Source organism: Rhinoderma darwinii, chromosome 7 (assembly GCF_050947455.1).
Source record: "Rhinoderma darwinii isolate aRhiDar2 chromosome 7, aRhiDar2.hap1, whole genome shotgun sequence".
In the NCBI taxonomy this organism is placed as follows: domain Eukaryota; kingdom Metazoa; phylum Chordata; class Amphibia; order Anura; family Rhinodermatidae; genus Rhinoderma; species Rhinoderma darwinii.
Window position 1 is genome coordinate 64,130,726 of NC_134693.1, and position 27,912 is coordinate 64,158,637.

The 27,912-nt window shown below is 44.5% G+C and overlaps 1 protein-coding gene across 2 annotated transcripts in view; it reads left to right on the forward strand.

Moving 5' to 3' along the window:
• The first annotated feature begins 1,033 nt into the window (after positions 1–1,033).
• Positions 1,034–27,912, forward strand: part of LOC142657210 (uridine-cytidine kinase 2) — a 56,074-nt gene continuing 29,195 nt past the window's right edge. The window contains exons 1-3 of one of the 2 annotated variants that reach the window (XM_075832260.1): positions 1,034–1,163; positions 17,828–17,987; positions 23,448–23,544. In XM_075832260.1, coding sequence (XP_075688375.1) covers positions 17,900–17,987; positions 23,448–23,544 — 185 coding nt within the window. In that variant the 5' untranslated portion in view covers positions 1,034–1,163; positions 17,828–17,899. The other variant, XM_075832259.1, reaches the window with a different exon arrangement.

The window sequence follows — 27,912 nt, forward strand, 5'->3', positions numbered from 1 at the left end:
CCGGGTGGATGAAATACGTTGAGGTACAAAGGACCTCATGCAGACGACCGCATTGGTTTTGCGGTTCACAAAATCACGGGTTCGTTGCGGTCCACAGCAGTTCACCAGTATTGGTGTATCCGCAAATCTGGACCATAAAATGACATGTCCTGAGTTAGGCCTCATGCACACGACCGTAGCCATGTGCACGGCCATGATTTTCGGGTCGGCCAGCCACGGAGTGACAGCCGCGTGCCGTCCGCAAATCGCGGGCCGTGCACATGGCCGCGGCCATTATTTTCAGTGAGCCTGGACCGCAGAACGAGGCCGTAATAAGGCTTGCCCGTTCTTTCTGATGTGCGGGCTCCTGGGCCATGCACAGACCGTGGAAACCACGGTCGTGTGCATGGCCCCATAGGAATGAATGGGGTCGCAATTCTCCCGTAGATTTTCGGCCGCAAAAGCACGTTCGTGTACATGAGGCCCGTAGCCAAGTGCACGTCCGTGATTTTCGGGTCGGCCGGCAGCGGACTGTCAGTCGCGAGCCGCCCGCAAATCGCGGACCATGCACTTGGTTGTCGCCATTATTTTCAATCAGCCCGGACCGCAAAAGACGGCCGTAAATAAGACATGTCCGTTCTTTCTGCGGTGCAGGCTCCCGGGCCATGCACGGACCGTAAAAACTACGGTCGTGTGCATGGCCCCATAGAAATGAATGGGGCCGCAATTCTCCCGTGGATTTTCGGGGGAATTGCGGCCGCAAAAGCACGTTCGTGTGCATGGGGCTTTATTGCGGTCTGAATTTGCTGCCTCCACACGGAATCGTGTAAACCACGGTCGTGTGCATGAGGCCATAGAAATTAGTGGGTTCGCAAAAACGCTAATAAATTGCACACGCAAAAGCATGATTGTCTGCATGAGGCCCTGGAGCAGACCCTGCAAGCAGCCTACATCCTGGCAGCTACTTATCTCTGACATCTCCAGGAAAAGGAGGATGAAAGACAGTATGACCGCTGACATCCACATTCCCCACTCTGCCAGCAGCAGCCTGGCATTGTGCCGACCAGTCCGTGTATAGGGGGACACACTGACGGGGTCTAGATCCAGCCTCCACCGACTCCTCATATAAGAGATGAGGGCATCGTCATGAAGAGGAGGAGCAGGCTCACTCGTAGCGGAGAGACGTGAGTCACACACTGGAGGGAGGGCTCACTCGGGGAAGCATGGCCGGGGACAGCGAGCAAGTACTGCCCGAGCACGCGCCAAACAACGGACAACCGTTCCTGATTGGAGTTAGCGGGGGCACGGCCAGCGGCAAAGTGAGTTTCCTACTGCCCTGGGGCTGATAGTGTGCGGGATGAAGGTGGGCAGGCCTGGGGTAACCACATATGACAGCCGGGCACGTTGCTGGGTATCATGGAGGAGCGGGATGAATGGTGAGATCGCTCGGTGCTGTCATTATTGGCGCCTCCTGACAGTCACTGAGACACGGACGCGTGTTGTCCGCGCCGCAGAACAATGCGGAGCAGCGAACAATGCTCCTGCGCCCCTCATCATATAACGAGGTCACCGGGCAACAAAGGTGCTTTCCAGCAGTGTGGAGCAGCCGCACATGGGGGGTGGAGACAAGGACAGGTGTGAGGGCAATTACCGCAGACTTATATTGCGCCATTTATTATGGATTATTTGCAGACCGTATATATTTTCCTTGCGTTAAATTGTTTCTATCATATGTATGTGATGCCCACAGGGTGCCATCATGTGAATCGCAAATATCTGTTAGAAATGGTTGTGTCACTTCCACATGAATCTTTTTAGTGCTGTCTCTTGCACTATTTAATGTATCATTGCTCAATACGGTAACTTTTTTTGTAAATATTGACCGCAAGAACCGTAGCTAATGACGCTATTCTGCTACTATCAGAAAAATATGGAATACAATAAATAAAAAATAAAAAAACACCTGGTCGTAAAAACGATAAAGAGAGAGCCTGGCCGTGTGATGATGATGATGATGATGTGGTTGGAAATCTGAGTGGTTTCCCCAGTCTGCTAACGTGTGCGACACGCTGCATCCGGTGTCGTTGGAAGGATCTGGTTAACCCCATGTAGTCGGGCACATGAGACGCTGGTAGGGAATGCGTGAAAGTCTTTATACGTTTGTGGTATTGTGGCGTGGGCTCTGCTGCCCCTTCCGTATATCAGGTTTCATGTCCTTATTTCATAGTGTTGGCAGTGGCGCAGTGCCCCTGAATGAACACATGAGTAATCCATACCGGGAATGTGTGACATGCAGTGATGCCATTATCTCCCATGTCCACTCTAGTTATGAGAAAGTTACTTCAGAAGAAGTTCTACAACGTAGAGGGATTATTTTTCACTGAAGGTGGTATATATATTTTTTTTTTTAACATTCTCTTTTTCTCAGCGGATGCTCCAGCTGAAACTGCACCACAATTTGGCGCGACTTTTCGGCCGGAATTCTGTGTACTTTTATGCAGTGTATCCGCCCTGTGTTAACATACCCTTAGGCCGAGATCATGCACAGTTTTTGGCCCAAAACCAGAAGTGGATCCAAAAGCAAGAAAAGGTATAAGGGTATGTGCACACGCTGAGTCAAAAACGGCTGAAAATTCCGGAGCTGTTTTCAGAGAAAAAATTTGCCTGGAAACATAACGTGACAAATGCCTCCCATTGATTTCAATGGGAGGCGGAAGTGTTTTTTCCCGCGACCGGAAAAAACGGCTCGTAGGAAAAAGCAACATGCCCTATCTTCGGGCGTTTACGCCTCTGACCTCCCATGGACATCAATGGGAGGCAGAGAAAGCGTGTTTCGCTGCGTTTTTGCCCATCGGTGCTCAACGGCTGTGGGTGGAAAACGGCGTGCAGGCAGAGCAAAATCTGCCTCAAAATTCCAAATGGAATTTTGAGGCAGATTTTCTGCCTGCAAGCTTAGGCTTAGGCTGGGTTCACACTGAGTTTTTTGACGCGGAAACCGCGCCGCAAAACTCTTCAAAAACGGGCCGAAAATGCCTCCCATTTATTTCAATCGGAGGCGTCTTTTTCCCTCGAACGGTAAAACCATCTTGCGGGAGAAAGAAGGGACATGCTCCATCTTCGGGCGTTTTACGCCTCTGACCTCCCATGGACATCAATAGGAGGCAGAGAAAGTGTGTTTCGCTGAGTTTTATGCCCGCGGCGCTCAATGGCCACAGGTGAAAAACGCTGCGAAAATCGGCATGCAGGCAGAGGAAAATCTGCCTCAAACTTCCAAAATGAATTTGGAGGCAAATTTTCCGCGTGCAAAAAAACTCTGTGTGAACCCGGCCTTAGAGGGGTTGTATGTGAGATGAAAAAACATGATTACTTAAAAAAAAACAAAAAACTTTTCTCTCCTAAAACAGCGCCACTCTTGTCTGTGAGCTGGTATTGCCGGAACTCATTATAAGGGCGGATTTACACGAACATGATATACGTCCGTGCAACGCGTGTGATTTTCAAGCGCCTCACACGGACCTATGTTAGTCTATGGGGCAGTGCAGACTGGTCCTATATTTCTACGTTTTTCGCGCATCACGCACCGATTGATGTCAATGGGTGCGTGAAAATCACGTACACCACACGGAAGCACTTCCGTGGGATGCGCGTAATTCACGCAACAGCAGTCAAAAGTATGTTTGGAAACAGAAAAGCACCACGTGCTTTTCTGTTTACAAACATCCAAACTGAGTGTCCTAATGATGGCGGCTGCACGAAAATCACGCAGCCGCACATCCTTTGTGATGACACACGGAGCTGTTAAGTGCCTTTTGCGCACGCAAAACGGCGCGTTTTTTTGCGTGCGCAAGAACGCACACGCTCGTGTAAATCCGCCCTAATGGCTACAAGTTCAATATATAACTTTTACACAACTGTATCATAGTATCCCCAATATGACCGATCCCCGCAGATCTCATCAGGTGCTTGCTGCAATTTCAAGGTGCCTTGGTTCCTGGGGTTTGTATAGTATTGTCTTATGGCTGAGTTCTATGCCAGCGCGCAGCTAGAGTTCACTTCAGTTTGCGGCGCACAGACAGTCCAAGATGTTACTGATTTATTAAGAGGTGGGCACCTCTTAATAAATTTGTCACACCAGTGGGCTTCGGTCTAAGGCCTCATGCACGCTTACGTTAGCCGCTGAACGGCCGTTATTGACTGTCCCGTCACACACGGGCTGCACACGGATGGCTTCCGTGTGCAGCCCGTTGTTTCACGGACCAAATTCAATGAGAAGGCTGAGACTGTTCCGTCAAACGGGCAGGAGTAGGACCTGCCCTACTTTTCAAGGAACGGCCGCCCGGTTCCGTTAAAACAACGGAAGTGTGCATGGCCCCATTGAAATGAATGGGTTGCGGGTGCTATCTGTGACCACAACGGATAGCACCCTGAAGAATAAAACTAAAGTGGGCATGAGGCCTAAGACTGACATGAAACTATAGTCTTAGTAAATCTGGACCTATGAGTTTAGTTTTGTTTTCTGATGTCTTGTACAATAAGGGGTTTTCCTAGATCTGCTTTAGGGCATGTCACTAAGAACCTTGTCAGCAGAAAATGATGAATTTGCCTTTCTTGGTTATCTAAAATTGATTCTAGTATATGGCCAGCTTTATGCCGGGCACCCACAAAGCATAAACACTGCAGAATTCTGTGAAAATTTCGCAGCATTTACAGTAGCAGCAAAGTGGATGAGATTTCTGCAAATCTTCGCTACGTGCTGCGGAAACTGATCTGCGGTGCGGCTTTCAAATCTGCAGTATGTCCATTTATAATGCGGGTTCTGTGCGGCGATGCTACGTGTTTGGGCCATAGGCTTGAATGGGGAGCATAAATTCTGCACTAAAATACGCAAATTGAGTTTTGTACGGCGTTACACAGCGGAAACACCGTAAAAAACAATGGAAATCTGCCGGTATACATGAAGTTTTCTACATCCATGCTTCACACGAAATCGGCAGGAAAAAAAACGTGACAAATACAGTTTCCGCAGCAAAACGCATTTCTCTGACTGATTTACCTGCGGTTATTTGAGATGCCGCTGCAGATGTTGCAGAAAATCGACAGCGTATTCTGCCTGTGGGAACGTACCCCTACATCTAGTGAGATGCCCCAAGACATAAAGGTCTTGTGATGTAGCTAGGTAAGGGCCCTTTTACACCGGCAAACAAGTGTTCATATGAACGCTCATAGCCCTGTGTAAACAGGGCAACGATCAGCTGATGAACAAGCAAACGCTAGTTGAGGGGCTCATTGGGAGCTAGCGATCTGTGAACGCTCGTTTGCCCGATAATTGGTCCGTGTAAAAGGGCCTTTAGGTGGGCCTGTCCTGTGCGTTGTCACACTGTGTGTCAATATTGCAGCCTTGGGGAATTAGGTCAAGTCTTCACATTATTCCCTTTTCAGTCTCCTCCACCTCTGTAGAGACAAAAGGATGTGAGTGAAGCAGAGCTTAACCTCTTAGCTGCTGTATCAATTGCAGTGACACATAGAAGAACTTCAGAAGGCCTGATTTACACGAGCGTGTGCGTTTTTCGCACGCAAAAAACGCGGCGTTTTGCGTGCGCAAAAGGCACTTAACAGCTGTGTGTGTCATCAGTGTATGATGCGCGGCTGCATGGTTTTCGCGCAACCGCCATCATTATGACACTCCGTTTGAATGTTTGTAAACAGAAAAGCACGTGGTGCTTTTCTGTTTACATTCAGTTTCATAGCTGTTGCGCGAACCACGCAGTTCGGACGGAAGTGCTTCCGTGCGGCATGCGTGGTTTTCACGCACCCATTGACTTCAATGTGCGTGATTCGCGAACAGCGCACAAAGATAGGACATGTCATGAGTTTTACGCAACGCACTCGCGCTGCGCAAAATTCACGCACTGTCTGCACTGCCCCATAGACTAATATAGGTGCGTACGACGCGCGTCGCACGCGCATATATTACGCTCGTGTAAATGATGCCTAAGGCTGGGTTCACACGACCTATTTTCAGGCGTAAACGAGGCGTATTATGCCTAGTTTTATGCCTGAAAATAGTGCTACAATACGTCGGCAAACATCTGCCCATTCATTTGAATGGGTTTGCCGACGTATTGTGCAGACGACCTGTAATTTACGCGTCGTCGTTTGACAGCTGTCAAACGACGACGCGTAAATTGACTGCCTCGGCAAAGAAGTGCAGGGCACTTCTTTGCCACGTAATTTGAGCTGTTCTTCATTGAACTCAAAGAAGAACAGCTCAAGATTTACGAGCGTCTCAGACGCCTCGCAAAATACGAGGAGGAGCTTTTACGTGTGAAACGAGGCAGCTGTTTTCTCTTGAAAACAGTCTGTCTTTTCACACGTAAATGACAGCTAGCGTGTGAACATATACCCTAAGTCTTCATCAGAAAAGCCAGTTGACTGAAGACTTCAGATTTCTTATAACTGATACCAAAGTATTTTGCCAGCTGTATTGTCATTTAGTCATGTGTTCCTGTTATGTCGCACATGCTGAATTTTTCCTAACGGCTGTCACACGGCCGTTTTCAGAACAATTAAGTTCTATGGGTGTATTCACATGGCCGTTTTTTTAGCGGCCCGTGAAGATTAGCCATCTAAAATAGGACCTGTCCTATTTTTGGCTGTTTTCACGGCCAGACGGCTCCCATAGAAGTCAATGGATCAGTTTTTACTGGCTGTCTTTCAGGAAACGATCCTTGTAACGGCCGGTAACAACTGATCCTGGCCGAGGACTCCCCGCACACCGCTACTTTGAGCGCTGAGCCTGGGGAAGCCCTTGACGTTACTGTCCATGTAAGGAGAGTGAAGTCAGGGCTTTCAACAATGGAGTCCCCGGTCAGAGCATCGTAAGATCTCTGGCCGGGGACTTCAGTCTTGTAGATAGCGCCACTGTAGCTTCCTGTAGGAATGGAATCCCCGGCGTCACTATGCATATATGGACAGTGACGTCATGGGGTTACTCCTGGAGCTCAATCCCTGGCCCGCTCTGGCAGTAGATTCGGCTCCTGGAGAAGCCCCCGGCGTCACTATCCATATATGGACAGTTACGTCATGGGGTTACACCTGGAGCGGAATCCCTGGCCCGCTCTGACAGATGATTCCGCTCTCCTGACATCACTGTCAGGGGCTCAGTCTATGAGGAATCCTTGGCCAGAGGGATTTCAGAGTCCCATCATTATACAATTTCTTACTGATTAGGCCTGACGATAGTGGGGCAGCCACGTGACTGGGCAACATTGGCACCAAATGGAGCTATTTCTTTAAAGTAAATCTACAAATAAACTGTGTTTTATACTCCCTTTCATCTAGTTTAACGTACGTTCGGTAGGTTAGTAAGCAGCAAGATCAGACTACATAGGGTTTGCTGTTACCAAGGAGTCACTTAGGTCTGCATTGGAGCTATAGACCTAAAACAATAGAACATTTTTAATTAAATGGGTTTTCCTATATTGGACACTTATGGTATCTACACAAGCTATGCCGTAAATGTCCGATAGATGCCGGTCCCAACTCTGGAAACTGCTACGCTGTTTCTGTAACTTCCTTTGACGTGAATGGGAATTACTGAAGCAGCGTAGCTTGCTGTGTTACAATGTTTCCATAACTCACATTCACTTTTATGAGAGTTATGGAAACAGTTTAGCTCAGTGAGCTCGGCTTTTTCCGTTACTCCCGGCCACCTAACCAGGAAGTGTCCCTCCCGGAGTAAGCTAGAACAGCGTTTAGGGGGTCAAGTTCTAGAGATATGTGCGGGTCCCAGAAGTGGGACCCGCATCTATCGGACATTTATGGCATATCCTGTGGCTATGCCATAAATGTCCAAAATGTGGGGGAGGACCTTAAAGACTATTTGCAATAGGGATACCGGAATTTGGACTTCGATACCGATACTTCGTTTAGTATTGCGATTTCGATACTTTGCCAACAGTAATAAAAAAAAAAAGTTCTTTTGTTTTCTGATGTCAGGTGTGATGAATTTTGAATGTGCCTCACATTAATAGTAATTAATCCCATCAAGTTTCTCAGTCATAATGGGTTAATGTGCGAGGTACATGATGGGGCTAATTACTATTAATGTGAGGAACATGGAGGTTAAATTCATCACACCTCGTGATAGAAAGCAGTTTTTATTTTATTTTTTTACAGCGTACACATCATAAATGATGCAAATAAATTATTGTGCAGGTTATTATGGCCGTGCCAATACCAAATGTGTGTATATTTTATGTATTGAGACTTATTTTAATGTTTATTGTAAAAAAAGGTGTATGTGTATATTTTTTTTAATTTAACATTACCTTGTTTTCACTTTATTTTTAAACTTTAATGTACTGGCATATATCCGATATGTGCCAGTACATTAGGCTGTGTACTGATAGTACACAGGCAGTTGTTAGGACATACCTAAGTATGCCCTAACACCAGGAAATATGGTAGGACAGCCCTGGGGTCCTTCAATGGACCATGGGCTGTCTGCCCATATATGGTATGTCCCTCAATCGCATCACAGGGAATTTCTGTGACTCGATCCATCCCCCCCCCCCTTCTCACTTCCTCTTGAACGTTTCAGTCAGCTTTGAATGCTGCATTCAGGGGAATAGTGGCGGAGAGGAGAGGTTTCGCTGATCTCCGCCGGTATAGAGCGGGGCTGCAGCTGTGTAATACAGCCTTTGCCCCGCTCCTGATATAAGTGCGAGCGCAGTCAGCAGGAGATGATGCGGCCGGCGCTGCAGTAATGAGTGGCGGTTCAGGCACTGAAGACAGAACATGGGGGTGTTTTGTAGTGCGCCCGCCATGTTCTGTCTTCAGTGCCGCTTCTCATTACTGCAGTGCTGGCTGCATCGCATCATCCTGATGGCGCGCACTTGTCAGGAGCGGGGCAATGACTGTATTACACAGCCGCAGCCCCTCTATCATACATTCATGTGTTACTATACTTAGCTGTGCGGCTGCGCAGCTAAGTATCGAAATAACGGTATCGAACTTTTTGGGGATGCAGAGTATCGAAACAGTATCAAACTTTTCATGCATCGTGCATCCCTAATTTGCAAAGTTGCTTAATTCTTCATTTTGGAATGGTCACAAAGGCAGATGGAAATGCTGCGAATTTTACACCGCATTTCTGCAGCAAAATCATCGGCTCTTGCTGCGTGTGGGTTTCACTCGTACATTGACAAGGGTGTACATTTAGGCCGATTTCCCACACGTTGGATATGCTGCGTAAAAACTGTGCAGCGTATCTGACCTGGAACCCACAGTGCCTTCTGTCCGAAAAATCGCACCATTGTGGTACGCAGCGCTTAAAGAGAAAAAAAAACGTTGATCCTTACTGCCTCCCTCTTTTCTGCACGTAGTCCGGCCTCCTACGATGACGCTGCAGCCTATGATTGGCTGCAACGGTCATAAGGGATGAAACGTCATCCCAGGAGACAGGACTGCAAGAAAAAAGGAGAGCGTTCTGGGTATGATTTTTATTTTATTTCCGTGGTGTCGATTTTTGCAGCGTAGTCACTGTAATTGCGCCACAAAAGTCGCAACACTTGGCCTTCTGTTGCGGGTTTTCCATCCCCATTGAATTCAATGGGGAAGACCCACAACAGAAAATCAACAAAAACACCGCAAAAATCCACTGTGCTGCTACTGTAAATACTGCGGAATCTCCGCACAATTCCGTTGTGGAAATTCCGCAGCTTGTACGCTACGTGGGAACCCGGCCTTAGAACAGAATGAGCCTTCTGCGGATTTAAAATTTTCCATCCAGAAAATGTTCAGCAGCAAGTGGATGAGATTTGTTCAAATCTCATTCACATGGCTGGGACTAATCTGCTGCAGGTTTTCTGCGTGGAAAATCGGCATAATGTCTGTCGTGTGTGAATCCAGTTTAAAGCCTCCCATAGACCTTCAATTTCCTTGCACAAAATCTGATACAAAATTAATATTTATACAGCTGCTATATGTACTTTCCATTACGAAGACTGAATGAGTAGGTTAATATGAAGTTGTCTACATGTACAATTTTAGTCAGTATAGGGGGTTTTACACAGGACGATTATCGGGCAGACAAGCGTTAATATAACGCTCGTTGCCGATAATTGCCCTGAGTAAACAGCAGCGATCAGCAGATTAACGGGCAAATGCTCAATCATCTGCTGGTCGTATCGTTTTAAAAAGTACAATATTATCGTTGTCGGCAGCACCTCTCCCTGTGTAAACAGGGAGACGCGCTGCCAACATGATAATGGATGGGGACGAACGGAGTAACGACTGCTTGTCCCCATCCATAGCTCCGTGTGACGGGAGCAAGCAGTTTTTTTTTTTTTCTTCTCTTGGGGCGTGTTCCCACAGTCCGGATACACTGTGTAAAAGCATGCAGCGTATCTGACCTAGAGCCCGCAGGGAATTCTGTCTGAATTACTGCACCAAATTGTGGTGCAGGTTTTTGTCTGGAATCACCACTGCTGACAACAGGTTAAAAAATAATAATAATTGGCGTTGCCGTAGCAACACATCCCTCTGTTCAGCCCCAATTCTGTTGTGGAAATCCTGATTTGTTTACGCTACGTGGGAACCCAGCCGTAGGCTTCATTCACATCTGCGTCGGGGTTCCGTCAGACCTTTCGGTCAGTGGAACCCACGAACAGAAACCAAAAGGAAACCATAGCTTTCCGTTTGCGTTACCATTGATTTAAATGGTAACGCATACGTTGCTAATGGTTTCCGTTTGTCTCCATTCCATAAGGTTTTTGGCGGAATCAATAGCGCAGACGACTACGCTGTTGATTCTGCCAAACCTAAACCATACGAAACAGACAAATGGAAAAATTAGCAAGGGAAGTGTTACCATTGAAATCAATGGTAATGCGAATGAAAAGCTATGGTTTCCGTTCATGGCATTAAAAACAAAATAAAAATACCTTTGTTTCAATATTGGTGTGCCGGATATTCTTTTATATTTATGTCCTATATTTGGCCGTGTTTCACGCAGCACGCACCCATTTAAGTCAATGGGTGCGTGCAAATCGCGCTCGGCACGGTGAAGCACTTCCGGGTGCCGCACGTGATTCGCGCAACAGTAGATAGATAGATAAATGAATGAATACAGAAAAGCACCACGTACTTTTCTGTTTGTAAACCTAAAACCAGAGTGTCATAATGATGCCGGCTGTGCGACAATCATGTGCTGATGAGATACTGACCTTTTGCGTGCGCAAAACGGACACATCCTTGTGAATAAGGCCTTAAACTTGCAGAAGGTCCACAACCTTAGAATCCTAGTGCAGCTGATCGCAGAATAGAAAAGACGTTGAAACGTACTGCCCACAACTGTGCTGTGCATTATCTGAGGTGTTAAAGGGGTTTCCCCAGGCTTTTTATTTATGTAACATATATACCGTATTTTTCAGACTATGATGCAAGACGCACCCAGGTTTAGACCACAAAAAAAATTAGATTTTTTTTTTTTTTTTTTTTTTTAAAAACACATTTTTTACTACTTTTACAAAGCAAAACCTATTCGTTAAAAAAAATAATTGTTCTTTCACCACATTCTGAGAGCCATTTTTTGGTACATACGATTTTTCTTTTTTATCACTTATTTCATAACTTTTTTTACATTGTGCTTGGGGAAAAATGGGAAAGGTGTTGTTTGTTTTTTTTTTAACACGTTTTAGTAGTTGCCCTAGGGGACTTGAACCAGCGATCATTAAATCGCTGGTACAATACACTGCAATATATGGATGAATTACAGAAATCGCGTAGCTCAGCGAGTTACGCTGTTTCCATAATTCGACCACGAACTTCTGTTTCGTACTGTATAATTTTGTTCAGTGCAGAACAGCAGTTCCATGTGGAAGCAGAGACAGGACAGGGCCGACCAGGCACTGACACGGCGGCAGGGCAGCGCTTCTTCCTGCAGCACGACGTGACGTCGCCACTACAGAATCTATTCAACGATTCTGTTAAACAGAATTGTGAGAGCCCTTGAGGGTGAATTAATCGAATTAATTAGATCGCCCAGCCCTAGTTCATGTATGTCATTTTTGTTACTCAGTCTAGTAGAATCCGAGTATTTTACCCATTTCTGTATACATGTCTAGTTATTTGTAGTGGTTGAGAATTTCCTTTCACTACACTTTGTGCTCTTGCTTGAGAAAGGAAACATTGACTGTTTACCAAAACCGTGTTATTACGTTGGAAAAACAGGAAATTTGTACTATAAATTGCAATGTATTCCTGTCCTAAAACTGCCAATTTACAGACTGATTCAATAGGACCTGTCCCTGTCCTCACAGCTGTTGTCCCCAGAAGATGCTGGTGGCTTACACTGCCCTTATTCTCTGTAGATAATGGCGCTGCTCACTTTAGAGGTTAAGCTCGATGGAAAAGCGACTGAATTATGTTTGTAGCATGTTCATGCTGGAGGATGCTTAACAAATGCTATTCACCATGTGATTAAAAGTAAGCTCGTTTAGGTGGCTGTCTGCTGTGGACAGTCCTTTTTTTGTTGGAGGTCACCTATACAGACCCCTCCAGCCAACACCCCCCCCCCCCCCCCCCCCCCAAAAATAAAAGCTGATCGCAGGATGTCTTGCTGCCAGGCCGCAAAAGATCAGTGGTAATTTGCAGGGGAAACTGGGAGCGGGTATTGAATTCCCCAGTGGCACTGCCAAAGGGGAAATTAAGCATGAGTGTAACATGTCCAACCAGGAGCAGTAGGGGTAGGTAAAAAAAACCTCTAAGGCCAGGATCACACTCAAATTTGTTTTTGAGCCAAAGCCAGAAGTGGATCCTAAGGGAAGGAAAGATATGAAGAAAAGACTGCCGTATCTCCTTTCTTTTGTGTACACTTCTGTGTTTGGCTGAAAAAAAAAAAATATCCCAGAACTGCATCTGTGATCTTGGCCTGAAGCTGGATTCACCCATACTGTTTTTGTTGCAGTTTTTTTAATATGAGAACAGGAGTGGACGCAAGACAGATGAGGCATGTTAGGCCCCTTGCATACGGTCTTGGCCGTAATCTCGGTCCGTGATTACGGGGATGGCCACGGACAGCCACTCACATTTGCAGGCTGTGCTCCCATTATAAAGTATGGGAGCATGGTCTGTAAAATCAAGAAATAGGACATGTCCAATTTTTTCAGATCATTTCTACGGCCCTGACACCTTCCCGTAAATATACGGGAAGGTGTCCGTGGGCAATAGAAATGAATGGATCCGTATTTTGTTCCGCAATTATGGTCCGTGTGCATGGGGCGGTCAAACCCTTCTGCATCCAATGTAAAATTAAAGCTGGGCGTTGGTCTCTGTCATGCAGATCCAATTAAGTAAATTTTTCTGGTTAATGGAGGAATTGAAATTTTCCCAGTGATCCAGTCTGCACAGTTATATCTTCAAGTTTTCCTATACTGGGAAATGAAGGAAGCGCCACAGATAGTAAAGTGTTGCTAGGGACTTGTATTTCAATGAAAGATTTATTATACTCCCATCTAGGGCTAGGCAACCTGGGGAAAAAACCCGAAATTCAGCGCAGATAACCGAGGTCCTCTTGCGCATTTTTTTTTTTTTTCCGGCTTCCTATAGTCGAGCAGGGGGAACGTCCATCCCCTGCTCTACTACTCACTGTATAACACTAGCCACTCACAGCTCAGCTCGCATGTATTCAGAGTCCACTGCACAGCTTATGTCCACGGTCTCCTCCATGCCCACCTCCTTTACTTCTTGATTAGCCTCAATGTCCACGCGTTGCGGCGATCAGACCGCGCCCGTCCTAATGGTATATACACGGATGATGGGGATTATAAACCGGGATGATGGCGGACTGTGTGATGGGCAGCTTCAGGGGTATATTATATACCGTAGTAAACATCAGACTCAGGGTATATATATTCAATGACGTGGCATTCAAAAAGGATGTGGCCTAAAAACTGTTAATTAATCAAGGTTACATGTTCAATTAATCGTGATTTAGGTCCTGAGCCCGCTCCATCGAGCGAGTGTCGGCTGTGTGTTAAAGCCAACAATTCCAGGTAACGAGCGCGATCCCTCTTGTTTAAGCCGTTAAATGCCGCGTTCAACAGCCATCGCGGCATTTAAATGACAAAGCAGGGAGGCAACCCCCTGTAACGTCCCAATGCCCCCCCCATCTCTGCCATTGTTTGGAATGACAGCCTGGGGGCCTGACTAAGTCCCCCAGGTCCGCCGTCTTTGTACTCCTATGAAGCCCTACCACGGGTATATGACTATATATATCGTGCAAGCGATCTAAATATCGTATCGTATATCGTGCAAGCGCTGGTTAAAGTCCCCTAGGGGGACAAGTAAAAAAATAAAATTAAAAGCTCAAAAAAAATCCTTTTCCAAATTTCCTTCAAGCACAATGTAAAAAAAATTACTATTACAATATATCATTATTTAGTCCGCACGGAATTGCTGTTTTTTGGTCCCTTCATCTCCCACAAAAAATGAAATAAAGTCTCCCGTACCCCAAAACGGTACCAATATAAACTACAGCTAGCCCCGCAAAAACTAAGCCCTCACACTGCTAAATCGACAGAAAAATAAAAATGCCTCTCAGAATATGGCGACAAAACTCAAATTTTATTTTTAACAATCAGTTTTTTCCTTGTAAAAGTAGTAAAACAAAGAAAACTATATAAATGTAGTATCGCTTTAATCGTATTGACCCGCAGAATACAGTTAACATGCTGTTTTTACAGTACGGTGAACGCTGTAAAAACAATACCACCCAAAAGGTTGAAGAATTAGTTTTTTCCTATTCCACCCCACATGTATATTTTTTTTCCCATTTCCCACTACATTATATGGTATAAAAAATGGTGCTGTGAAAATCGACAACTCGTCCCACAAAAAACAAGCCCTCATACGGCAATATTGATGGAAAAATAAAAAAGTTATGGTTTTTGGAATGTGGGGAGGAAAAAACAAAAGTGAAAATCCGAAAAATGGCTGCGGAGGGAAGGGGTTAAAAAAACAAACCGTATATCATAAACTATCAGTTAGACCATTTCCCATTTCAGTCCTCGCAGCCCGACTCACACCAATGGCTTCATCTGGTGCTTAACAGCTCTGACACACGACCGCGAAAAACTGTTTGTGTGTCGGCCGGACCTCCCGATCTTGTTTACAATGGGAGGCAGAGGCATGGTTGGGGTGTTTTTGTTTTTTGTTTTGTCCCTCCCCCCCCCCCATTACTCGTTTGTGGGGCAGGGGGGAAGCGGCATGTCCTTTCTTGCTGCCTCTGACTTTGAAATCAGTGGGAGGCAGAAAAAAACCTGTGGCACTAGTTTCCGAGCTATTCGTGGAGTTTTTGTGCCCGCGGTCCTTGCATTAGCTTTAACCCCTTAGCGCACTGGTGCGGGGGGTGATATTTGGAGTGCGCTCCATATGCTGCGGCTGTGTTTTACAGCCGACACTCCGGACTAACTGCCAGGAGCAGCGATCACGCTGTTCCTGGATGTTTAACCCCTCAAATGCTGCAGTCAATCGTAAACGCAGCATCTGAGGCGTTGAAAAGAGGGGGGGCCCCCTCCGACAGCTCACCCCCCCCCCCACAACATTATTAGGGGGTGACTATGGCTGTTATGGCAGCCCAGGGGCCTAATGAAGGCCGCCAGGGCTGCCTTCACTATGCCTCTGTTAAGCCCTCCCTGTGGCAGGGCTTAACAGATGCCTGTAAAAATGACGATGGCATTAGTATTGCAGTATATTGTACCAGCGATCTAACAATCAAGTACCCTAGGGGGTCTAATAAAATGTGTAAAAAGAAGTGATATAAAGTTTTTAATAGTGAAAAAAAACAAACCCCTTTTCCCATTTTTCCTCTAAAGTAATGTAAAAAAATAAAACAAGTAAACAAAATTGGTATTGCTGCGTCTGTAAAAGTCTGAACTATTACAATATAGTGTTTAATGCGCACGGTGAAGGCCGTAAAAAATAAAAATTGTAAACCGCCAAAATCGCTGTTTTTTTGGTCACCTTAGCTCCCAAAAAAAATGTAATAAAGTGATCAAAAAGTCATATGTACCCACAAATGGTGCCAATAAAAACTACAGCTCGTCCCGCAAAAAATAAGCCCTCACACCGCTCAATGCACGGAAAAATAAATACGTTTACGGCTCTCAGAATGTGGTAAAACAAAACTATTATTTTTTTTTAACAAAAAGTATTGTTTTTTTAAGTAGTAAAATATAAAAAAATCTATATAAATTTGAGATCACCGTAATCATATTGAGCCACGGAATAAAGTTAAGTTGTTGTTTTTACCACACGGTGAAAGACGTCAAAACGGAACCCAAAAAATAATGGAGTAATAGCAGTTTTTCTCAATTTCAGCCCGCAAATAATTTTTTTTCCGTTTGAGTACTTTATATGGTACTTTAAATGCTACCAATAGAAACTACAACTCCTCCCGCAAAATATAAGCCCTCACACCGCTCTATTGATGGAAAAAAAAAAAAAGACGTTATGGCTCTTGGAAAGTGAAAAATCCAAAAATTTCTGTGTCCTTAAGGGGTTAATGGGTAAGAAGGTGGCAAAAAAAGCACAGGGGTAGATTAAAAATCTGCCTCAACTCCTAAAAAAAAATGTTTTCCTGCTGCAAAAAAACTGTGTGAACAGGGCCTGCAAACAAACGTTGTGTGTATTCAGCATTAGACATGGGTCAATGTGCCTTCCTGATCCCAGGCTGTGTAAATATATAAGGTACTTAATTAAAAGTTAAGCCATTTATTTATTTTTGTTCGAGTCGTCCCCGTAGAGGTTTCCGAATATAAACAAAAAACCATTCTATTTTTTCTTTCCTCATAACTGAGGTTCTTTAATCTTTTTGCTGTTTTTCCAGATCCACGAAGCCGTGCGCAGATTTACACTGCACATTCTAGATTCCCTTCCTTTCCGTTCAGTATTTTGTTGGCTTTGAATTGGTATTGCAAGCTTCTCTTTAGATCTACACCCAGCTTTTCCATCTTTTATTGGCCCGTCTTTTTTAGGCTATCTACACTACTATGTTTGGCGTAGCTTTGCTGTGTCAGGTTTAGTTGTGTGTGTCTGAATTCTGACGGGATGCGCTATTTGTCACCAAAGCCATGTTGAAGAATAAGGCATGAAAGTATCCTCATCTCAAAACAGACAAAGCCCAAATGAACTTCCATATTTTTATACGTCTTTCCTTTTCTAAATAAGGGGGTTACTTGTTGGTTTTCAGCAATATTCGAAGCAGCTATTGTGTAATTGTGTGGGTGAGATGGTGAATAAGGGTATGTTCACACGAGGGCGTCCGTAACGGCTGAATTTACGGGAATGTTTCCGCCTGAAAACATCCCCGTAATTTCAGCCGTAACGGCATGTGCAGGCGCTTGAACGCCGCGTCCATTACGGGCGTAATTGGCGCTGCTATTCATTGGAGTTAATGAATAACGGCTCCATTTACGGCCAAAGAAGTGACAGGTCACTTCTTTGACGCGGGCGTCTATTTACGCGCCGTCATTTGACAGCGGCGCGTAAATATACGCCTCGTGTGAACAGACAAACGTCTGCCCATTGCTTTCAATGGGCAGATGTTTGTCAACGCTATTGAGGCGCTATTTTCGGACGTAATTCGGGGCAAAAACGCCCGAATTACGTCCGCAATTAGTGCGTGTGAACATACCCTAAAAGTAACTCTGTCATTTTCCAACCCGGTCACATAAATAAGCATTTTAGTGTGTGCGTGTGCGTCCGTCCGTCCGTCCCTCTATGGCTAAATCACAGTTGACTATCTGCAATTACTATAGAAATCTGTCTTTTCATTCTTGTACAGTCGTCCGTCTGTTCCAAGATTGTGCAGCTCCTGGGACAGAATGAGGTGGACCATCGTCAGAAGCAGGTGGTCATGATAAGTCAGGACAGCTTTTACCGCATACTGACCCCAGAGCAGAAGGGTAAAGCTCTCAAAGGCCAATTCAACTTTGATCACCCAGGTAAGAAATCCTTCATTATTCCCATAGTGACCCTTGGATTCTACGTTCTTCTGACTCACTACCTGTTCTCTGATCACATGGAATCGGATAACCACTGTCCTCCGATACTCTTCTTATAAGTGGAGCATTTTTATTGGTTATGTCAGTTTGGTCCTTGTTTTATCAAGATTTTAGTTACCGTATTTCTGGATTCTAAATGTCTATTGCATTCATCTGATCAGAATGATGGTTCCACCCTGTTTATTTCTTCTTTTTTTTTTTTCCTCCTCTCCTTGAGGCCAGGACAGGGCTTCCTGCCAGATGTCTCTGGTGAGCGCACATCTGACGTGGGGTTTCTTTTGTTTTGAATAGTTCAATGCTAATTTTTATCTTTACTTTGTCACCAAGCCTTCATATGTTCCAAGAAATATGAATTACAAAGTGCCTATTGGCTCAGTCTTGATAAGGAAAATTACATAGTTAGTACGGTTGAAAAAAATGACACATGTCCATCAAGTTCAACAAAGGGATGTGAAAAATGTCTACACATAGGAGCTAATATTTTTTTGTTCCAGGAAATTATCTAATCCTTTTTTAAAGCCATCTACTGTCCCTGCTGTGACCAGCTCCTGCCGTGACTATTCCATAGATTCATAGTAAAGAAGCCTTGTCGCCTCTGCAGGTTGAACCTTTTTTTTTTTTTTTCTCCAGACGGAGGGAGTGCCCCCTTGTTTTTTGAGGGGGTTTTACATGGAACAGGATTTCACCATATTTTTTGTATGTGCCATTAATATATTTATATAAGTTAATCATGTCCCCCCCCCCCCCTTAGTAGTCGTTTTTTTTTTTTCAAGGCTAAATAGGTTTAATTCTTTTAATCTTTTCTCGTAACTTAGATTCTCCATGTCCCTAATTAGCTTCGTTGCTCTTCTTTGTATTTTTTCCAACTCCAGGGCATCCTTTCTATGAACTGGAGCCCAGAACTGAACTGCATATTCTAGATGAGTCCTCACTAATGCTTTGTAAAGTGGTAATATTATATCCCTGTCCCTCGAGTCCATGCCTCTTTTAATACACGACAATATCCTGCTGGCCTTTGAAGCAGCTGATTGACACTGCATGCTGTTATTTAGTTTATGATTTACAATTACACCCAGATCCTTCTCAACAAGTGACTCCCCCAGTGTAGCTCCCCCTAGGACATATGATGCATGCAGGTTGTTGGTACTCAGATGCATAACTTTACATTTATCTACATTAAACTTAATTTGCCAATTGGACGCCCAAACAGTGTGTTCAAATCCACTTGCAAGTCACAAACATCTTCCATAGACTGAACATTACTACATAGCTTGGTGTCATCTGCAAAAATAGAAATAGTGCTATTAATCCCATCCTCTATATCATTAATAAGTTGAATGATAGTGGTCCCAGCACTGAACCCTGGGGTACACCACTTATAACCGGTGACCATTCAGAGAAGGAATCATTGACCACAACTCTCTGGATACGGTCCTTGAGCCAATTCTCAATCCAATTACAAACTATACTTTCTAAACCTATAGTCCTTAATTTACAAATTGGACGTCTATTAGGGACAGTGTCAAATGCATTTGCAAAGTCCAAAAACACTATATCCACAGCGGCCCCTCTGTCTAGGCTTCTGCTCACCTCTTCATAAAAACAAATCGGGTTGGTCTGACAACTTCTGTCCTTAGTAAAACAGTGCTGGCTGTCAATTATAATACACTTTTTTTTTTTTTTTTTCTTTTGGGCACATAATCCTGTATATAGTCCCTCAATAGCCCCTCAAACATTTTCCCCACGATGGATGTTAAGCTTACTGGACTATAATTACCCGGGGAAGACCTAGAGCCCTTTTTGAAAATAGGCACCACATTTGCCCCTGCGCCAGTCCCTTGGCACTATACCAGTCACTAGAGAATCTCAAAATATTATGAAGAGGGAAACAGAAATAACTGAACTAAAATGATTCCTTCATCCCTCAGTGATAATCTGATTGTAGAATTCTAGACCTGTAAGGCCCTGTTCACACCTTTTTGCAGGCAGAAAATTCTGCCTGTAAAAAGCAAAAAAAATTTTTTAACTGGTTTTGCACCACAGGCGTTTTTAGACGTGAATTTCACCTTTGCCTGTTGAAGAGGTAAAAAAGAACAAAAACAAAGGCCAAAAAACACGAGCAGCTCTTGCTATGAAGCACGTCGGCCGTTCGTGGCTTTTTTTTTTTTTTTTTTTTTTGTGTCCCATTGATTTCAATGGGGTTTTTGAGGCGAAAATCTCCAAGATAGGGCATGTCGCTTCTTTTTCCTGCGAGGTTTTTTTTTTTTTAGCCTTGGTAATTAGGGATTATTGATTAATTTAACCCCTTAATGACCAGCCCATTTTAAACCTTGATGACCAAGCTATCCATCGTCACATTCCAAGAGCTATAACTTTTTTTTTTTTTTTTTCTTTTTATTATTTTTGCGTCTACGTAGTTGTGTAGGGTCTTGTCTTTTGCGGGACAAGTTGTATTTTTTAATAGCACCATTTTGGGGTACATATTTAACTTTTTGGGGCGTAATAGAAAAAAACCCACCACTCTTCCCTTTTTTCTTTTTTTGCGTCTTTAATCGACGCCATTTACCGTGAGGTATAAATAACAGTAACTTTATTCAGCTGGTCGTTATGATTGCAACGACACCAAATTTATATAGTTTCCTTATGTTTTTTTACTACTTTTTAAAAAAAAATATTCTTTTTTTTTTTTTTCTCAAAATTCTGCTTTTGTGTCTCCATATTTGAAAAGCCATAGCGCTTTTTTTTTTTTTTTTTTTTTTTTTTTTTTTTTTTGCAGGACGATTTGTAGTTTTCTATCGGTGCCATTTTGCAGTATATGCAACTTTTTGATAACTTTTTATCGCCGTGTTTTGAAGGCAGGGTGAACAGAAAACAGCAATTCTGCCTTTTTTTTTTTTTTTTTTTTTTTTTTTTTTTTAAATACAGCGTTCGCTGAGCGGCTCAAATAACATAATGGCTTTATAGTTGGGGCTTTTGCGGTCGCGGCGATACCAAATATGTGTAACTAGGGGACTTCACTATGCGGTCTTCCGATTGCTTTTATAATACACTGCAATACTTCTGTATTACTACCTGTCCATTTACAACGAACAGATCTGCTAGGCCATGGCAGAGGCATGGCCTAGCAGGCATCCACTACAGGCAATCCTGGGGGCCTTTATTAGGCCTATGGCTTCCATAGAGGACACTGGCACCCTGCGATCTCATAGTGGTGTGGGAGAGGGAGCTCCCTCCCTCTCTCCAAAACCACTTGATTGCGGCGCTCGCTAAGGGGTTAAACGGGTGGAATTCGATCCGCTCGTAGCTGAGAACCCCCTGTTTAAACTACTCTCGGCGCCGCAGATTTATTATGCAGCGCTGTGAAAAGGCGTATGCATCAGAATAAAGCCATAATGGGCCATGGAAAGGCGTGTTGGTGGTCACCAACGAGCTAATTATGCAACAAAGTGTAGGGAGATGTTGTTCATCAACCGAACCATTAAAAAATCTGCAATAGGGTGTTAGTAGTATTTTGTTAAAAAATCCTGGGAACCCCTTTATGAACAGCTTGTTCCATGTGAAGTCCAAAAAAATCTGTGTAAGCTTAAAGGGAACCTGTCACCAGCATTTAACCTATTAAACCAGCAATCCCTGGTGGAAGTGGGATTAAAAAAATCATTTTTGTTACCTATAATCTTCTAAGTAGGCTCTATATCTTTCTAGTGTTCCTGCGCCGTATGCTAATGAGCGTAAGAGCCATGACTTTTTGACTGAAGATATATCTCCATTCCTCAAGCCTTTCTGAGTTAACCCTGCCTCCTTACTGTTTGTTTTGTTTTTTAAAAACCTAAGAGAATAGCATGACAGAATAAAACATATACAAACTTAAGTCATGGTAATGAAATCAAATAAAAAAACTAACGATATTGATGTTGCCAATGTAGTTAGATGTCAACTTAGACTGCACAGACATTAACCAGACATTAACCCAAGAACAATGATACAGACAGTCTATGAAATTTGCTTCCCCAACCACATGGCATTACATTTACCCTCTAGAGCAGGGGTCTCAAACTCGGCCGGGTAAGTGGGCCGCATATAGAAAAAATGGGAAGTTGACGGGCCGCATTGCTTTCAAATTTGATACAAAACTAATAGATTAACAATAATTTTGTAATTTGAACTACTATAACATTATATTAATAGAATAATACTACATTACTATGGGTTCTGCCGCAGCGCCGTCAGGTGCTTGCCTAGAGCTGTAGTCCCGCTACTAGCACTCTGCCTTGCATTCCAGTTCTGCTCCAGACATCACTGGGACTCCTGCTGTGGGGAAGCCCCTGATACACTGTCCATATATGAACAGCGATGTCAGGGAATTCCAGAGCAGAGCCTATACTAGCGCTCTGCCTGGGACTCCGCTCTGGGGAAGACCCTGACACACTGTGGAATTCCCTGACATCGCTGCCCATATATGGACAGTGTGTCAGGGTCTTCCCCCAGAGCGGAGTCCCAGGTAGAGCGCTAGTATCGGCTCTGCACCGGGACTCTGTGGAATTCCCTGAGATCGCTGCCCATATGTGGAGAGAGTCCCGGAGCAGAGCCGATACTAGCGCTCTGCCCGGGACTCCGCTCTGGGGAAGACCCTGACACACTGTCCATATATGGGCAGCGATGTCAGGGAATTCCAGAGTCTCGGAGCAGAGCCGATACTGTGTCCCGCAGGCCGCAGATGACAGCCCCAGGTGCCGCATACGGGTCGCGTGCTTGAGACTTCCTGCTCTAGAGCACTACCCGAGAAACATAGCAAATTGGAACATATAGGGCGATGTTATTGTGAGGATATAGAACACCTTTTATCCGTATGCTAACTTACTTACTTTTGATTGACCGCTCCTCGCCTTCCCCCAGCACACGAAATCCTGCGCTTGTGCATCGATCAATGTTCTGGAGCGTGCGCACAACGGGACACCATAGCAGCGCATGCGCAGTAACTAGGTTTGAGGCCCGGACGAAGCAGGGAAGGGTGTCAGACCATACATGATGAGCGAGATCTCAGCCAAAATTTCAGCATTTAGGGCGGGCCAGTTTTTGGCGGTGGGCGGGCATAAGATGAGTAAAAGAGACTACTGTATTATTAGCATAAAACACGCAAAATGTTTACGGTCGGAAGAGGAGTATAGGAGAGGGAATAATGGCAATGAACTTTTGACAGCAGCGGCCAGCGAGGGGTGAGGAGAGTTCAATAGGTGAAATGCTGGTGACAGGTGCCCTTTACATTTTTCCCTGGGTTTAGGTTTTGGGGTCTCTACCTGTATGAACAGCAGGAGTTTCTACACACTCTTCAATCTAGAACAATACATGGCCCTTGAAGTTGGTTTTAGCTCAGTACCTGACCACTCACCATTTCTTCTACAGATGCCTTTGACAATGAACTAATCTTGAAGACTCTCCGAGAGCTCATGGAATGGAAAACTGTGCAGATCCCAGTTTATGACTTTGTTACCCACTCCAGGTAAATGAAATACAGGCTTAGACTGCTTTTTAGCCGACAAGGATTGGGGATATTTATTATTGTCCTCAATAGATTGAGGTATATATCCCAAAAGCATGGGGCTGTCTGTAAAAATGTTTTACCAAAAATCTGTTACTAGACCAACTTTTTGATGATTGGGAAATCGAATGGCTCTACTAGTGGGTGCAATTTGTAAACAGTCGATGAGTGGTGATTCCCCCCCCCCCCCTTTCCCCACTTGTCAGTTAAAGCGTACCTAACTTTTTAGATGACTTTTTTTAGAAATGGCTGTCACGTGTGTGTACATGAGGGATAATACCGTTTCTGACCATTATGACTTGTATCCTGCATTGTTAAGCTGGTTTTCACTTTGCAGGCTTTCTCTCTAATTCTCAGTTGTCTCTGAGCTAGTTGGTGGAGCTTAACTGCTATCATGTCTTTTCTACGCTGCACACGATTCTCCTTCTTCCACATGTATATAGAAGCTACAGCAGCATGGAGATTATACAGCAGTAATGAGTAGTGCAGTTGAGAACCCAGCACTGAAGTGAGACAGTTAGGCTGGGTTCACACACACTATTTACGGACGTAATTCGGGCGTTTTAGCCCCGAATTACGTCCAAAAATGCGGCTCAAAAGCGTCGGCAATCATCTGCCCATTCATTCACTTGAATGGGTCTTACGATGTTCTGTGCCGACGGTCATTTTTTTTTACCCGCCGCTGTCAAAAGGCGGGACATAAAAAAGACGCCCGCGTCAAAGAAGTGCCTGTCACTACTTCAGAAGTAAATGGAGCCGTTTCCCATGGACTCCATGGAAAAACAGCTCCAATTACGTCCGTAATGGACGCAGCGAAAGACGCCTGCACATGCCATTACGGCTGAAATTACGGTGCTGTTTTCTCCTGAAAACAAACTCTGCAGCGGAACTATTCCTGTCCTGCCGACAACCGGAATATAAATGGGAGGTTTGGGTGGCAGAACTACGAGCAGGACGCTGCTTTTTCCCGCTAGCTGAAATTGGCTAGCGGGAGAAAGAAGCGCCTGACTCTCATTGAAATGAATGAGGCGGTATTTTGCAGGCGGATTCTGCCTGAAAAATTCCTCCATGTGAATCTACCCTAAGGGTATGTTCACACGCAAACGCAAAATACGTCTGAAATTACGGAGCTGTTTTCAGGCGAAAACAGCTCCTGAATTTCAGACGTAATTGCAAGTACTCGCCTTTTTCGCGGCGTCCATTACGGACGTAATTGGAGCTGTTTTTCAATGGAGTCAATGAAAAACCGCTCCAAAAAACGTCCAAATAAGTGACATGCACTTCTTTGACGCGGGCGTATTTCTACGTGCCGTCTTTTGACAGCGACGCGTAAAATTACACTTTATCTGAACAGAACATCGTAAAACCCATTGCAAGCAATGGGCAGATGTTTGCAGGCGTAATGGAGCCGTCTTTTCAGGCGTAATTCGAGACGTAAAACGTCTGAATTACGTCTGAAAATAGGTTGTGTGAACATACCCTTAGACTTACCAGGAAACTGCAACATCTCTGCTTCCCTGTCCACTCCATAGACTTGCATTGACAGCTATTGTCTCTATCTCCCCACTCCCTAGAGTTCTATTGGCAGGCAGTAAAGAGACACACCATCCACTTTCTGAAGTCCAGCCCTAGTTACAGAGCAGAATTGATGGACTGCAGATTACAGGAAGGGAGACACCTAGTGGCAGTAACTTTACACAGAATTTGCATAGCTAAAAATAAATCTTAACAGTAAGTAAATCACTGATATATATCCGATTTAGTAGAAGTTGTTTGAAAAGTTAAGGCTGCTCGTTCATTGGCTGATTGTATAGATTATGCAGCAATAAATAGTGTTAGATGTGCTGCCGACATGATTGAAATGCATAAGGACGAGCGATCATGGAAACGAATCCTAGCTCCTCGTGAAAGGAGCAAACGAGCACCAATTAACGAGCTGTCACATCGCTGCTAGCTTTCACAGCCTATATTGTCCCGTGTAAAAGGACCTTTTAGCGTCCTTTTGAGACTTTGTGCGTGCAGTGTGTGACTCCTGTTATTGCGCCCGCTAGTATAGCACTATTTGGGGGGCTGCTAATAGATGCCCTCATACATAGTGTATATACGTACAAATTTAAAATGTAGAATTATTTGCTTATTTAAGGCTTTGTTCACATCTGCGTTGGGGTCCCGTTCTGAGGTTTCCGTCAGAACGGGACCCTGAGCAGAAACAAACTGACACCGACGGAAACCAGAGATTTCTGTCCATCACCTCAATGGTGACAAAGCCGGTTCCCGTGGTTTTGCCGGGAGCAATAGCGTAGTCTACTGCGCTATTGCTTCTGGCAAAACGACTGATCCGGTGCACAAAAGAGGCAAACAGAAACCACGGGCACTAGTTTAGTCACCATTGAAATCAATGATGGAGACGGAAACCTCCGGTTTCCGTCGGTGTCCGTTTGTGTATGCTCGGGGTCCCGTTCTGACGGAAACCTCAGACGGAACGTCAGAACGGGACCCCAACGCAGATGTGAACGAAGCCTAAGCAGTATATTTTGATAATTGGCTTTGAAAGGTTCAATCAACATTATAAATTTTAAACTGTAGATTCACTCTAAATATTTGCTACGTAGCTACTTAAAGGCATTGTCCAGGGTTAGAACACCATACCGATTCATGTGTTGTCTAGTATTGCAGCTTGGCTCCGTTAAAGTGAATAGGGCTGAGATGCAATACCACACACAACCTGGGACAGGTGTGGTGCTGTTTTGGGATTCCTTGACCACTCCTCTTTTAACCTAAAATTATCTAGTTTATTTCATACTTTCATTCGGTTTTGTGTTTAGTTTGCCTGGACTGTACCTCCCCCTTTAGGCCCCATGCACATGACCGTAAAAAATCTGCTGTAATTGCGGACCCATTCACTTCTATTAACCAGGGACACCTTCCCGTATATTTTACAGGAAGGTGTCCAGGCCGTAGAAGTGTACCGCAAAAGATAGGACATGTTCGTTCCTTTGCTCTTTACGAGCCGTGGTCCCATACTTTGTATGGGAACACAGGCCGAAAATGCAAGTGGCTGTCCAGCAGCCAGCCATGCCAGCAATCGTGGGCAGTGATTACGGGCACGGCCGTGTGCATGAGTCCTAAGCCACAGTCTCTCTGAAGTCTTGACTCCTCCTCAATCCTCCTCCGTCTGCATCACACTGCCCATAATTGCAGTTGGGCTGTGAGGGCTGGACCACCTTATTACAGACTAAACAGTCAGGCTGGAGTATAGCAACCAACGCTGTTTAGGAGACACTGCAGGAAAGCTTAGATTTATTTTAGGGTGTTTAAAGAGGCTCTGTCACCACATTATAAGTGCCCTATCTCCTACATAAGGAGATCGGCGCTATAATGTAGACAGGAATGCTTTTTATTTTAAAAAAAAACAATCTATTTTTACCACTTTATTAGTGTTTTTAGATTTATGCTAATGAGTTGCTTAATGCCCAAGTGGGCGTACTTTCACTTTAGACCAAGTGGGCGTTGTACAGAGGAGTGTATGATTCTGACCAATCGGCATCATGCACTCCTCTCCATTCATTTACACAGCGCATAGGGATCCTGTTAGACCCTTATGTGCTGTCTTAGGGTATGTTCACACGGCCAAATTTCAGACGTATACGAGGCGTATTATGCCTCGTTTTACGTCTGAAAATACGGCTCCAATACGTCGGCAAACATCTGCCCATTCATTTGAATGGGTTTGCCGACGTACTGTGCAGACGACCTGTTATTTACGCGTCGTTGTTTGACAGCTGTCAAACGACGACGCGTAAAAATACAGCCTCGTCAAAAGAAGTGCAAAACGGACGTAAAAAACGCAGCGAAAACGGCACGAAAAACGCCGCGAAAAATGCGAGTTGGTAAAAAAAGTCTGAAAAGCAGGGTCTGTTTTCCCTTGAAAACAGCTCTGGATTTTCAGACGTTTTTGTTGACTACGTGTGAACATACCCTAATACTTACACATTAACAATACTGAAGTGTTTAGACAGTGAATAGACATTCCACTGGATGTCTATTCACAATCTCTGCACTTCGTTACTGTTTCTATGGTAGTTACAGCCGAGGAAGCGTAATCTCGTAACCTGTCATTTACCGCGTAATCTCGCTCTGCTGTAACTACCACAGACAGAGTAACGAATACGCCCACTTGGGCATTAAGCAACTCATTAGTGTAAATCTAAAAAGGCTAATAAAGTGGTAAAAATTGTTTTTTTTTTAAATAAAAAGCATTCCTGTCTACATTATAGCGCCGATCTCCTTATGTAGGAGATAGGCCACTTATAATGTGGTGACAGAGCC